The sequence below is a fragment of the Saccostrea cucullata genome, unplaced genomic scaffold, assembly GCF_032062105.1.
Source record: "Saccostrea cucullata isolate Sc308-1 unplaced genomic scaffold, CSIRO_AGI_Scuc_v1 ctg2863, whole genome shotgun sequence".
In the NCBI taxonomy this organism is placed as follows: domain Eukaryota; kingdom Metazoa; phylum Mollusca; class Bivalvia; order Ostreida; family Ostreidae; genus Saccostrea; species Saccostrea cuccullata.
This window is the reverse complement of record NW_026934727.1, coordinates 1-15,426: the sequence shown is the minus strand read 5'-3', so window position 1 is coordinate 15,426 and position 15,426 is coordinate 1. Positions and strand designations below refer to the sequence as shown.

Genomic DNA, 15,426 nt, shown 5'->3' with positions numbered 1-15,426 from the left:
ACCTCTTCTAATTATTTTTTTTATAAGAACTGATCGAATCTTTCTTCTTTTTAAACATGTAGTTCAGATACATGTATCTTGTTCTTTATAAAATATATCCACGACAATTTCAGAACACAGTGCATGGTTTTGCAGAGTTACTGTACAGAGTATCTCTGCGTCTGTTAAATAAATTTAGTCAGAAATATCTAACGTTTTCCATGCATGAATATTTACATTTCGATATTTCCTGGCACGTAAAATATCAGAATCGTAAAAAAGGGCCTGGAAAACCTCAGATAACAAGATATTATTTCGGACTATCACAAAACATTTCGGCGCGAAAAAAATACCTGGTACGTAAATTCTTGTTTTTGAGTTAAACTTTTTAGATTTTTAATGATTTTCTGAGAATGCCCCTTAATAATAAGTCACTTCAATGATCTAAATATTTCATATACTTTTATTTATGTATCAAAATGTTATAATTAATCGCTTACATTTCAATCCTTACTATTTTTATTACATGAAAAATCAAATCATAGAATTCATAAAATGTTTATAAATTGGTGAATATTAACTTTCTTCACAAAATTGAGTTTAGTTGGCAGAATTTAATTTTATCTTTTGGAAACTGCATATTGGATCCAGCGGACTTGGAAAGGTATTTCCTCTGATGTATAGATTCTTTGTGGATCAAAACATTCTACGTCACTCAGGGCGTGGTCTAGCTGTGACGATATCCCACCTACTACGTATATCTTGTTATCTGTTAAAAAAATAAAAAAAAAAAAATAACTAGAGCAAAGCTCGTTGCAAAGAAACGAGTAGGTCTTCCGTTTGACCGAAAGTAGATTTTTTTAAACAAGAATGAGAAATAACTCCTCAAAATAGCTTGAATCCTCTAAAGATATGTTAATAAATGCAAAATAGGCCATTTTTTGTTACTTCCGGTGTGACCGGACGTAAAATTAATTTTTATGCTCCCAGAGACATTTGTTACCCAAAAACTTGTCAAGAACTGCAAAAATACGCGTTTTCCGACTACTTCCGGTTTGTCCGGAAGTGACGTCGCCGGACGAATTTTGACGACGCCAATAGATTGAGCTTGACATTTTAAACAACTTTGCTTCTTTGACGTGTTACAAATTCTATATAGATTTTGAGATATAAAGAAAAAACGTTCGGCCCCTCTAGGTCCCTAATTTTAGGGGCCAGCCCTTTTTCCGAGATATCATCTGAAAGGTCTTGGAATTCTACACTTCTCTTGTTTTATATGTCTTAACAAAATATTTCTAGGTAAAAAGATATCTTAGAAAAGGTGTTAAAATTTTTGAAATTCGCTATACGTCTATTTTCGGGCCATAGTGAGCGCGGACGTGCGGCACTTCCGATAAAAATGAATTACGTTATACATATCTATACACTTTGGTCTATCATACCTGAAAGTTTCATGTTTCTATTTAGAGCCATTTGTTAGAAAGTCTGCGGACAACCTGACCCTTCAAAAATGGTAAAATCGACAATATTTCCGAACCGGAAGTGACGTCATCAAATCGGAAAAAAATGCATAAGGTTCAAGTAATGTTACATAAGTCCTGAAAGTTTGATGGAAATCCATCGAGCCATTTTTGAGAAATCGCGTGCACAAAATCGGTAAGAAAAAAAAGAATAATAAAAGTGAACTAGAGCCGAGCTCGTTGCAAAGCAACGAGTAGGTCTTCCGTCCTGTTTGACCGGAAGTAACTGTCATTTAAAAAAAAAGAGTAATGAAGTCCAAAAATGGTTTAATTCTCCAAATCTATGTTAGTTATTACTATATTAAGCCATTTTTGGCTACTTCCGGTTTGACTGGAAGTGACGTCGACGGACGGAAAATTAAGATTTAAGCTTCTAGTGACATATGATATCCAAAAACCTGTCAAGAACAGCAAAAACATGCAATTTTGGACTACTTCCGGTTTGACCAGAAGTGACGTCGACGGACGTTTTTTGACGACCCCGTTAGATAAAGCTTGACATTTTGAACAACTTTGCTTCTTTGACGTATTTCAAATTCTCAATACTTTTTGAGATATAAAGGAAAAACTTTCGGCCCCTCTAGGCCCTTAATTTTAGGGGCCAGCCCTTTTTTGAGATATCATTTGAAAGATCTTGGAATTCTACATACTTTTGTTCTTTATGTTTTCACAAAATATTTTCAGGTAAAAAGATATTGAAGAAAAGGTGTGAGAAATTTGGAAATTGGTGATAGGTCTATTTTCGGGCCATAGCGAGCGCCGACGTGCGTCATTTCCGGTTAATTTGATATACCTGATGCACCTCTCCAAACATAGCTCTACCTAGCCTCAAAGTTTGAAGTTTCTATCTAGAGCCCTTTTTCGGGAAAATTGTGGACAAAATGACCCTTAAAAATCAGAAAATCGACGATATCTCTAGACCGGAAGTGACGTCATCGAAACGGAAAAAAACGCATAAGGTTCAAGTAATGTTCCATACGTCCTGAAAGTTTCATAAGATTTTGTTGAGCCGTTTTTGAGAAATCGCGTGCACAAAATCGTTAAGAAAAAAAAACAATAATAACTAGTGCTAATTGTAACGGGGACCGTTACAGATGTTCCCCAAACACTCCCCAACTCCCTTTTGGTGCCATATTCCCTGTAAGCTTCATTAAATAGGACAAAAACTATGTATTTGAGACTTTAACAACGCCAAGTTCATCCAAATTTTAGCACTGCACGAGTGCGCATGTGAACGCATGTGCGTAATGACCAAATTATCTTGTCTACACAATCTTTAAATTTTAATATACTAAATATTAAAGTATTTAATCCAAAAGTATTAAAAATTACGCTAATTCAAGTGTATTTTTGATTTTACTCAATTCACGTGCATGCACGTGCATACATGAGCATGATGACCATATCTTCTTGTAGAAGTCCATTACATCTATCTATGTTCTAAATCCCAGCCCGTTTGGTTGAAAACCAAGGGAGTTATAGCTATTTAAAGTTTCAGCCAGTCAGATTATAGCACAGGTACACGCACGTGTATGCATGTGCATGGTGACCATACCTTCTTGTAGAAGTTCATTACATCTATCTATGTTCTAAATCCCATCCTGTTTGGTTGAAAACCAAGAGAGTTAAAGCAATTTAAAGTTTCAGCCAATCAGATTATAGCGCACGTACACGCACGTGTATGCATGTGCATGTTGACCATACCCTCTTGTAGAAGTTTATCATATCTATCTATGTTCCAAATCCCATGCTGTATGGTTGAAAACCAAGGGAGTTATAGCTATTTAAAGTTTCAGCCAATCAGATTGCAGCGCACGTGCATGCACATGCTTTCATGATAATTGCTATATATCATGTTGTAGGGTATCTTAATGCATGTCGATTTTCAAAATTTCAAAGGATTTTGTCAAAAAACAAGAAAGATATGGAGACTTTAGTTTCAGCCAATCAGAGCAAAGCGCACATGCATGCGCGTGAGATCTTGCTATTTTGACCATTTCATGTTGTCTATGCCACTAATATATCCTTATATTATGAGTTTCAAAGCATTTCATCTAAAAAGTAAAAGGTTACTCCAAAATCAATTAAATCGGTCATTTTACGTGTTGCACGTGCGCGCTCTTGCAAGCACGTGCGCGCAAAATGACCTTCGTTCGGCAAATCTACATAACATGTCTACTGACCCTAAAAACATTTTACCTTACTCGGATGTGTAGTTTACAAGATCACTCGAGGACAAAATTTTCCCAGGAATAATAATAATAATAATAATAATAATAATAAGAAACAGAGTAAAAACAGTATGTTCCCCAACTTCGTTTGGGGAACATAACTAGGAGACTTATTGTTCAAACAATAAGAGGTCTTTCCACCTTCTTTGAATTTTAATTTTGTTTTAAAATTTAATTCCATGAATAAGAAACCAAAATTGTCTTAAAGGATAGCAAAAATTAAAAATGAAAAAAAAATTATATGACCTTGACCTTTGACCTTGAAAAAATTTTCAAGGTCAAAGGTCAAGGGTCACAATGCAATTGACCCCATGCTTCTATGACTTATAGTTTTCAAGTTATGAGGTTAAATAGGAAGTACAAAGAAGTTAAAGGGCAATAACTCATATAAGGGTTCATCAGATCCTTTTCCACTTATATAGTGAAGTTATGCCTTAAGACCCTTAAGACATTAGTGAAGGTTTGGTGTCTCTACGGTCTACAGTTTCGGAGGAGTAGCGATAACAAGGTTTTTTGCACAAGGGGCAATAACTTTTAAAAGGTTTAATCTTAGGGGACAAGAATGAAATCTTTGAAACAGTTTTAAGAGTACATATTAATGATGCATAGACACTAAATATATAATGAAAGACAAAAAAGATACAAAAAGAGCTGATTTTCTCATTTTTGGAATGACCTTGACCTTTGACCTTTACATGAATTTTAAGGTCAAAGGTAAATGAATCTTATGCAGTTGGTCCCATGTCTCTACGACTTCTTGTTTTGAAAATTTTTAATTATTTGTAAAATTCAATTACTTCCAGGGGCAATAACTCATTGAAGGGGTCAACGAATACTTTTGCAATGAATCATTGGAGTGTCTACTAAACTAGTTGAAGACATTAGAGAAGGTTTCATTTCTCTACGGTTCATGGTTTCGGAGGAGTAGCGATAACAAGGTTTTTCGCAAAAGGGGCTATAACTTTAAAAAGGTTTAATGTTAAGGGACAAGAATGAAATCTTTGAAATAGTTTTAAAAGTACATATTAATGATGCATACACATTAACTATATGATGAAAGACAAAAGAGATATAAAAAGAGCTATTTTACTCGTTTTTGGAATGACCTTGACCTTTGACCTTTAAATGAATTTTAAGGTCAAAGGTCAATGAATCTTATGCAGTTGGTCTCATATCTCTACGACTTCTGGTTTTGAAAATTTTTAATTATTTGTAAAATTCAAACAGTTTCAGGGGCAATAACTCTTTGAACGGGTCAATGAATACCTTCTCAATAAATCATTGGAATGTCTACTAAATTAGTTGAAGACAATAGTGAAGGTTTCATTTCTCTACGGTTTATGGTTTCGGAGGAGTAGCGATAACAAGCTTTCTTGCGAAAGGGGTAATAACTCCGAAAGGGATCAAAGTTCATATACGCAGGGTCAACTGCGAAAATCTTTAATGAAGTACATTCTTATGGACTAAAAATCTTTTCGATAAATCTTGAAACTCAAAATCACACGGCGGAAAAATAATAAAAAATAATAAAAAAAAGAAACAGAAGAAAATCAATAGGTCTTTCCACAGAAAGGTGGAAAGACCTAATAAAAGTGAAAAAGAAACCGAAGAAAAACAATAAGGTCTTCCGCTGAAGACGAAAGACCTTAAAAAGAAACCTAAGAATAACAAGGTCTTCCGCTGAAGACGGAGGACCTTAATAAAAAAAATGAATGAAACAAAGGTACAACCAAATGAAACATCAATACTAATACATGGTAATTCCATTGTTACATGTTTTCTGCAATAAAAAATATATTGCAATTATGTGTCATGATACTCTGCAAACTGATTGTTGAAAAAAAATCATATTATACAAAATCAAACTAATCTTGATATTCTTTATATCAAATTAATTTTGAAAATAAAGAGCTGGTCATCCAGTAATGAAGTGCTCTAACAGACAATAAATTACAATTAAGAGAATAAGAGAAGAGAGATCTTTAATTCTTGTGCCAAATTCCCAGGAAATTATAGATAAAACATGGTTGATAAGAGATGCCTTAACAATTTCCCACACCAAACTCATTAATCTATATCTTTAACTGGATGCATGTCCAGTCATTATTCCCAAGAGACAAATGAATTTACATATTATCCTCTGTATAATAAAAAAACTGTTTTTCACACTTGATGACGTTTTTTTTTAAAAATTAACTTGAGTAAGTTAATTTAAGCTGTAGGTCACATTTTTGTACAGATATTCTAGATTCTATGTCTCAAACCTTTTACATGAGCCCAAAATGAACAAGTCAATTAAAATAAAAAATAAAACCTGTAAAATGCAGAGAAATGAACAAATAAAATTGAAAATTCCAGGTGCACACCTTCATATGGTGAATAATAAGTGTATGTTTTTCAGATAAATCCTGGCAAAAGTTTCTGAGAAACGGTCTGCACAAAACCATAAAATAAAAATGAAAAAAAACATGTAAAATTCAAAATAATCATCCAATCAAGATGGAAATATCAGGTGCACACCTTCATTTCGTGAATAATATGTGTACAAATTTTCAAACAATTCCTTCCAATAGTTTCTGAGTAATGGTCCGGACAAAATCTCGTCAACAGACACACGGACGGACGGACAGACGGACATGGTGATTCCAATATACCCCCCCTAAACTTCGTTTGCGGGGGGTATAACAAATCATTTTATATTTTATATCGTACAAGGTATGAAATCGTACAAGGGATGTTCCAATTCTCAACCTTCCTTACAAAATCTTCGCAAGCGAAGGGTTTCCGTCCACAAAGCTCTCGGTTGTGGAGAGTGAAGCAAACTCTTGGCTTGCGATGCTACTTGTATCATTATACAGGCTGGTTAGTTCTAGTATCATGTGCCTTTGGTTAAGTACAAAATGCGCTGCTTTTCCATATGCATTTCTTAACAAAGTGAAATAGATTTGAAATGCATTTTGACTCAACATTTCTATAACATTTCAGTGCTCTTGACCTTGACATTTGACCTGAATCCAACCTTCAGCCTGTATACTGAAACCAGTTCATGGCTAAAGGTGCCCGATAATAAATCGACAGGTTACATGTAAAACATTAAACAACCAGAGAATATCTACTGAATGTGGATTTCTTCAGCAAAGCATACATGTACATTAGGACACCAAAAATTCTTCACAAACATAAATATATATTCTTATCGGCTCTAAACCTGATTTTTACAGACTTACCATGCAGACATAAAACAAGCCGCATCATGTCTATCTGTGTACAACCGATTCCTGTAATACCATGTATCGTTTGCGATGTTGTAATCATCTATATCACTCACGCTTGACAGCTAATGGTCATGTGATCTCGGGTTGATTGCATAACCTCCACATAAGTATAAAGACTGGTCAACAGACACAAGACTGGCATAACAACGACCGTAGCGCATATTTAGTTTCGGTGTCAACCTGGTAAAATTGGAAATGAATATTAAAATAAAACTTTGCTTGTTTTGTTTTCAAAAGACAGGGAGAAGAAAAAGTTAAACTTTAAGATAACTAAATAAAAATTCATACTTGTTCGAATGGGGATGAAAACATTCTACACTGTTCAAAATTGAAAATGGTTCTGATTTTCCCATTGAAACACCATAACCACCAGCGATATAAAGTTGTCCGCCAAATTCTGCCGCGCATGCGCCCATCCCCCCTTCCGTCATTGCCTTGACAAAGTACCAGCAGTTAAAGGATGGATTGTAACACTCCACTGAATTGAGAATACTTTAAATAAGCATAAGCTCATGAAGTATTTTAGTAACATTTTAAGCATATTGAAGTGTGTACGTAGAAGCTATTAAGTAATGGTTATAAGCCGAAAACTGTCCATTATGTCAGATATTAGACGACCCGAGGCGCGTTAGCGCCGAGGAGAGTCTAATATCTGACATAATGGTCAGTTTGAGGCCTATAACTTACTTAAAACATTTCACCATTGTCGAACACTTCCATTATTAACTTATTGGACAGTCACAGGTAAGGTCTCGTTCTGCTTGGATGACTACCTGGCACTGTTCATCAAGTTAGGCCAAAGAAAACCAGTTTTGGTTTTTCTTCTGTCTTTATTAATAGTAGGAATCAGGTGTTTTATATCGATAAATGTGAAAATTAACTTTGTTTAGTCTTATTTATCCGCATTGCGACATTTTTTATATATACTACGCATGCGTAAAAGTCAGTTCTTTTAAACTCTTTACAATTTATTCATTTTACAACGCAACGACCACGGATGAAGAAGTACATTTTAATTTCGAAAAAAAGACCTTCAGAATCGGGTGTTTTGACGATGCCATATATTGATTACACCAAGATGCCTCAGTTCAGGTTTTTACTGTGAAATCCGGATATATATTCTTATGTTTTGGAATTTGCAAGAAACAGTTCCCGTTAAAAGGTAATTTTTGTAAAGCAATAGGATTTGAAGAATTTTACTCAAACAACTGTTTATTAAAGCATTTTCTATGAAATTGGGAGATTATTCCTGATGTATTTTTTTAAAAATGCAATTCTATTTTGTGAGCAGGTTTCGAACTCGGAAGGATTTTGCTCCAGCCACTCCTTAAAACGACAGATACTCGCTTAAACGACACAGGACTAGGTGGACAAATGGTTATAAATCACGTTGGAATTTCGTGAGCTAAATTTTGTGCTAAATGCGGAGAAACGGATATTTGAATATATAAACAAAAAGCCCAAGGTTTTGTGTAAGAAAACACATGCTTCTCATTCATCTTTTGTGTCCATTGGATTCTATACATGTTTCGTGGATCAATCATTGTGAAATTAATCTATTATTTAAGGAATAACTGTCTTATTTTTCGAATTCATGAAGTGATCAATGGATTGGCTTGTGTGATAATTTGCATAAACGCCGAAGGCGTTTATGCATAAAATTATCACACAAGCCAATCCATTGATCATCTTCATGAATTCGAAAAATCTGACAGTTATTCCTTATATTTACATGCTTTGATTCCGCCAATCCACGGGCTCCAAGCCTGCTTCTCTCTAGGTGTTGTCCCGCCCTACACGTGGTTTTTTTTTGGAACCGCGCCAAGACATTCATGAGGAAATAAATTACATTTACAATTGGTAATTTTATCTCGGACAAAGACATTGGAAATGTAAATATATAGAAATGAACGGTGAATTTAGGAAATTTATGATCGGAGCCACGGATGCGTTTACAATAATGAATCTGAGACATTCAATTCACTGGATTATTTGTGCCATTTTCAATAGGATTTTTTGTGAAATATTAACATTTAACGCTACTAATTTCCTACATTGTTTATATTAAATTGTCTGATTTGTCATTGTCTTTTAGGTGGTGTTTACTTATTTGCCTCGTCTTTTGTTCTCATTTTAACGTTACCTGTACCTGTCCAATAAGTTGGATCTTATTGGACACCTACAGGTAACTTATTGGACGGGGTGCAGGTCAATAACAAATTTATTGAACCAGGTTCAACAAAAGATGACGTCACAAAAATGTTTTAATTAACAATATTAAAAAGCTTTTCAAAAGAAAAAGTAAATGAAAATGTGCAGAGTTTCGGAATAAAGTCAGATAATTTATATAACCGTTAAAAAATTCACGACTCGAAAACTATTGTTAGCAATAGTTTCCTAGGGGTGGGGTGTTGGTTTTGGGGGTGTGTTTAATGTTACACTAAACTACATGCAGTAATTATGTTCCCCAAACGAAGTTGGGGAACATACTGTTTTTACTCTGTTTCTTCTTCTTATTATTATTATTTTTTTTCTTCTTCTTCTTCTTCTTCCTGGGTACTTTTTTGTCCGGGAATGATCTCGTAAACTATACATCCGACTAAGGTGAAATGTTTTTAGGGTCAGTAGACATGTTATGTAGATTTGCGGAACGAAGGTCATTTTGCGCGCACGTGCTTGCAAGAGCGTGCACGTGCAACATGTGAAATGACCGATTTAATTGATATAGGCGTAACTTTTTTAATTTTTGATGAAATGCTTTGAAACTTATAATATAAGGATATATTAGAAGCATAGACAATATGACATGGTCAAAATAGCAAGATCTCACGCGCATGCACGTGCGCTTTGCTCTGATTGGCTGAAACTAAAGTCTCAATATCTTTCTTATTTTTTGACGAAATCCTTTGAAATTTTAAAAATAGCCATGCATTAGGATATCTTACAACAAGATATATAGCAATTATCATGAAAACACGTGCATGCACGTGCGCTGCAATCTGATTGGCTTAAACTTTAAATAGCTATAACTCCTTTGATTTTCAACCAAACAGGATGGGATTTGGAACATAGATAGATACACTGGACTACTACAAAAGGTATGGTCACCATGCACATGCATACACGTGCATGTACCTGCGCTGCATTCTGATTGGCTGAAACTTTAAACAGCTATAACTCCCTTGGTTTTCAACCAAACGGGTTGGGATTTAGAACATAGATAGATGTAACGGACATCTACAAGAAGATATGGTCACCATGCTCATGTATGCACGTGCGTGCACGTGAAATGAGCAAAATAAATAAAAGAACACTTGAATGAGCGTATCTTTTTATTACTTTTGGATTAAATGCTTTAATATTTAGTATATATAAATTGTGTAGACAAGATGATATGGTCATTACGCACATGCATTCACATACGCACTCAAAATTTGAATGAACTTTGTACACTTCTGGGTAAACGTTATTAAAGTCTCAAATGCATCGAGTTTGTCGTATTTAATGAAGCTTACAGGGAATATGGCACCAAAAGGGAGTTGGGGAGCGTTTGGGGAACATCTGTAACGGTCCCCGTTACAATTAGCACTAGTTATATAATAACGTTCTTTTATTGCCTCCATTGATTCCACCGTAAAATTTTGAGTAAGTCTAGATAAACAACGATCTTAAATTAAAATTAATTTCTGCAGTAATTTTGTTTTTAAAATACATTGTACTGTTTGAAAAGAAGCAGAGAAGTGTTTTATAATGTGACCAAAAAAATTAAAAAGCTAAATATTTCCAAATATATCACTGTTAAATTTGAAAAAGAGTGACAATTTATGGGTCAAACCTGTGGTCTTCTCCTATTCCACCCAGGGCATAAATCTGGCCGTTGATGACACATAAGCAGTGATACATTCTTGCGGTTAGGAGGGGCGCGGCAGGTTTCCATGTGGAACACCTCTTATCATACATCAGAACGTCTCCTCGTGGAGTGAGCACACCTTCTTTAGTTAAATAGCCACCTGAGTGTAACACATTTCAATATTTTATTTTTTCTAGATTTTAATTTTGTTTGCAAGATTTAATTTGTTTATCTTTCTTAAGAGGTGGGGGTGTTTTGTTTTGTAAGCATATATATATAATGTATATACTTTGTATCATCTTTTTATTTATTTTTATATCATTTTTTTAAGGAAAAGTGTTCGAATGAGCAAAAGGTGTTCTCTCTTTAGTCAGTTGAATTATGATCTTATTGGACAGTACAATTACCTATCATGTACATGCGTTTGTTGATAAAAACATTAGTGTGATTTTGACTGGGGTCCATCTTCAATCCTTCATCTATAAAGTATCAGTCCAGAACAAGCTCCAGACAGCTCAGTATTACGTTACGCTACAACTCCATATCATTATTCGTAGGGCACGAAAGTAGTCCCGGAGAATTGACACTGTATGGAGTTTGATAACATTAGCAAGAACGTAAACAATGTCCACAGAAGTGTTGGAGGGGTGCATAAAGATTATTGAGGGTGTTTTTGTGCAAGTATTGAGATTTTTACAGTACAAAAACAATGCAAGCGCGAGGTCGAATGCCAGTCTTTCAGATATATTTTACCTAGGATGTTATATTGATACTATACGTTTATGATTGCATAGGTACAACTCCAATATTTCTGAAACCTATATGTAAACAGAAAACGTAGCAAATAATTTGCTCTTATGCCATTAAATAATACTTTTCGTTCATTGTTTTTATTTGTGCACAATTGGTATGATATGCAGATGAGATTTTCCTACTTTCATTTTGACGGCAAATTTTCTACATACGAATGAATTTACGCAGTTATAATAAAAAAATCAATACAGGCTACTGATGTTGTATATGAAGTTTTAGACATAATTTTGCTTGCAAGACATTGTATATCTTGCTTATAATCTTTTGTAAGTAGTAAATAGTAATAGGCATCCAGGAAAGTCGTATAATGTAAATGCACCGTCCCTTGATGTCTTTTGTATTGTAATGCTATACAGCTCCCTGATGGAAAGGTGACACCAGGGCACTTGGACAAGTGGTCCAGAATTTCACAGAGCTGGTTATAAGCCCTTCTTCCTTAACCTTTTGTAGTTTGAACACCTCGAGATATCCAAGGGACGGAAGTGACGACTTTTCAAAAAAATTTATCTATTTCCACTTTTTATACTTTCTAAACAGACCTGCTCAAACACTAGAATCCCTTAAACAGGGGTCAGGAAACTCACAATTTTGAATTGAGCACAATTGCTTATCATTATTATGCGCATTAAGTTAGTTTATCAGCTAAAAATCCTAGAGCAGTCAATGAAGAATTTAAAAAAATGTGCATTTCATTTTCGACAGAACGCTATACCGTAACACTAGAACGCATCATAATGGGCCATGAAATTGACAATATTTTAATATATACACTTGCTCATCATACCTTTGAACTTAGATTGATCACTTACTAGTAATACCAAATTCAGTGGAGAAGACTAAGGTTACCTAACAAAAAGCTGACCCACACTGGTTTGTTGTTTAATGTAGGAATTTCTCTGTAACTTTAATTAACATACATCGAGAATCAAATATGTGGTTAAAAGACAGATATCAAGCGCCGAAGTCCATTGAAACAATAAAAAAAAACGAGAGCAGAACAAGCAAGGACCTGGGATCAGGTACCATGTAGAAGTAAGAATCCCCTGTCGACCGGTCACACGTGATGAATGTTCCTTGTCATGATTAGGAAAGCAAAAAAATCCACAGACAACTCAATACAGTAAGTATGACAACCTTCAGGCAGCATTCGATTTAATGATAAATTAAATTGTATTTCCTGACAAGGTCATTTTGTCGCCGATAGAACTTACTTTCGAAATGATGACTTTAAATGAGGCTGTTGATATTCGTTTTTATGTAATTGTTTGTAAATAGATTGCCTCGCTAAACAAAATGTTCGTTGGTATACAACATCCTCATCTGTATTGAATGAACTGGAAAACAAAAATCTCTTACCTAGGTAATTAAGATGTAATTAAGATGCACAGTGTATATTGCTACATAAGACAGGAAAGTTGAAGTCATCACCACTATATTGAAATTTCTTTTGCTAGATTACAATTAAAAAAATCAACTCAAATGGCGAAATATGACATAGATGTGTCAGACTTTGTGGTACCGTTTCCTAATTCACTGGGATACTTCGAGTCGAAATTTGAATTGAAGAAACTCTTGTTAATTGATAATACATCGTCGATATATCTTTAACTTATACTAGAAGCTGAACTCCACAGCAGATGTTTAATTACTTCTTAGAAAGTTCGAATATTTTTTGTAAATAAAAAATGCTTAACATTATAACATACTATTTGTAAACATGAGTTGTCTCCCAACTATCTACAATGAGCTCATATATATTTCCAAAAAAGAAAAAAATATGAAGATCTAGATCTTTTCACTTTTTGAGTATAGATACTTAAATGCATATAAATCAGAAGATGGATATCAAAGTTCTGTCACCCGGGAGGCCTACGCCTTCGCTTTATGAAGCTGGTTTCGACCTACAACAGAAACAACAAGGGCACGCCCTCTTTCTGTCCACTGGGGGCACCTGCATCCTCGTGAACCCAAGAAACACCTGCTCCAGGGACGTCTGATGTACTGAATAATCTTCTACATTATATTCAGATTTTGTTTTCTCCATTTCTTTGAAAAGTTTTGCTAATGATAATTTTTGATGTGGAATGTGAATATCGAGATAGCCTTGTTGATCATCGAAAACTTCGGTTCCTGGAAACTCTCTACTTATATGATTACATAGCGGACCAGAATCCACTGCGTTTCCGTTATTGTCACGTTCTAGTCTCACCGTCAAGGTGTAACCTTGTGCAAATTTGTTCTTTAGGTGTTGGGGACTACCAAAACACACGAATCTTCCGTTAACCATAATGACTATTTTGGTACAAAGGGCATCACACTCCTCCATGCTAATGGTAAGTAAAAATAGTTTATTATATTATACTGACAGATTTTACTTTCAAATCATCTTATTGGTAGGAAAAGGAGCAACAATGTGCTAAAAACAAATTCTTACTTTTTAAATTATATGGACATTAACAACCATTTCAATGTTGAAAATGTTTTCAAAACAATTTTTTTGAAAGAGCTATTCATTTCTATCTGTTTTAAGTTATATCGTCTCTTTCAAAGAAACATGATTTTGTATAAATTACCATGATTTACAGATAAAATAAAAAATATAAAAATAGCCCATGCTTTGAAATCAGATAAAACTTGGTTGGACTTGCATTTTCAATTTCAAAACTACAAAAGACAAATAGAGGACAAATAATGAAGCATATTCTGACTGCTCTGTGTATTACGATAATGTTCGTAACAGAAAAAATTGAAACAAAAACAAAATTTTTAAGATTGAGACAGAAATAGTTATCAAGAAATACCTATTACTCTTCATATTTTCCTACTTGTGTTTATGTTTAGTGAAAAGGAAACTTTTTATCCGTGAATTTGTGAAAAATTAGGCAAAACTCCAAGTTCAAGGTAAAAGAGCCAAAATTAATGAAACCCAAAGTAATGGCTTGTTAAAAGGAAACTATATCTGAAATATTAAATCCCTAGCAAAGGATTTTTTTTTGATTTTGGTCAAGATTACATATTTTTTTAAAGGACAAACTCCACGGTCACGATCAAAAGGACATGATGATAAAATTGCAAAGGAAAGTTTTGTCACAAGAAATATACCTGTGAAAAAAAAATAACGGACAAAAACAAGGGCAGGACAAAAACTCAATTCTTCCGAATCTTTTACTACAGGGGCATAATATTCTACCTGTGAGACGTTAAAACAAGCGTTCTTCCACTGGCTCGGACCTTAGAAAGTACATTCCACATTTGCCTTCGCGCGGCTGGATCCACGCCCGTCGTCGGTTCATCCAGCATCAGGATTGGAGGATCTCCAATCAATGCAATGGCAGTACTCAATTTCCTTTTGTTTCCACCACTTTAACAAAAGAACAAATAAATTGAATCATTATATTTTTTTTCTATTTACGGAATATATGAATTTTGTTGCGAGAAGTTAAAACTTTTGGAATATTATTTTAGAGGAAAAAATAAATATATTAGAAAGTCTTTTTAACAATGTTGTTTAAGATTGGATAGAAATTATATTTAAAAAAAAAGAAAGTATGATTCACACTTATTCTAGCTGCTAAAAATTTAAACAGAGGAAACACAGATACACAATGTTTGTACCTGTATGTCCCACACAGTTTGTCTGCATATTTTGTGAGCGTCACTGCGTCCAATAGGTCATTAATGACGCGACTGATCTCCTTCTCGTTAATCCCCCTCATTCTGGCGTAAAGTCTTAAAATCTCCCTTCCTGTTAAAGTGTC

The 15,426-nt window shown here is 34.4% G+C and overlaps 2 protein-coding genes across 2 annotated transcripts; both read right to left on the bottom strand.

The window, feature by feature from the left end:
* Positions 1-599: 599 nt before the first annotated feature.
* Positions 600-11,330, bottom strand: LOC134241232 (kelch-like protein 28). Its single transcript, XM_062723292.1, has 5 exons — positions 11,263-11,330; positions 10,841-11,015; positions 7,294-7,497; positions 6,954-7,185; positions 600-740 (listed from the first exon to the last, which is right to left on the bottom strand). Exons 1-4 carry the CDS (start codon positions 11,318-11,320, stop codon positions 7,068-7,070), a joined length of 555 nt encoding a protein of 184 aa, XP_062579276.1. The 5' UTR covers positions 11,321-11,330; the 3' UTR covers positions 600-740; positions 6,954-7,067.
* A 2,049-nt stretch (positions 11,331-13,379) lies between these two features.
* LOC134241228 (phospholipid-transporting ATPase ABCA3-like) lies at positions 13,380-15,420 on the bottom strand (the record flags this gene model as incomplete). Its single annotated transcript, XM_062723291.1, has 3 exons — positions 13,380-13,995; positions 14,859-15,029; positions 15,284-15,420. Coding segments are annotated over 3 exons (753 nt in total), but the record flags the coding sequence as incomplete, so codon positions are not given.
* Positions 15,421-15,426: the final 6 nt, after the last annotated feature.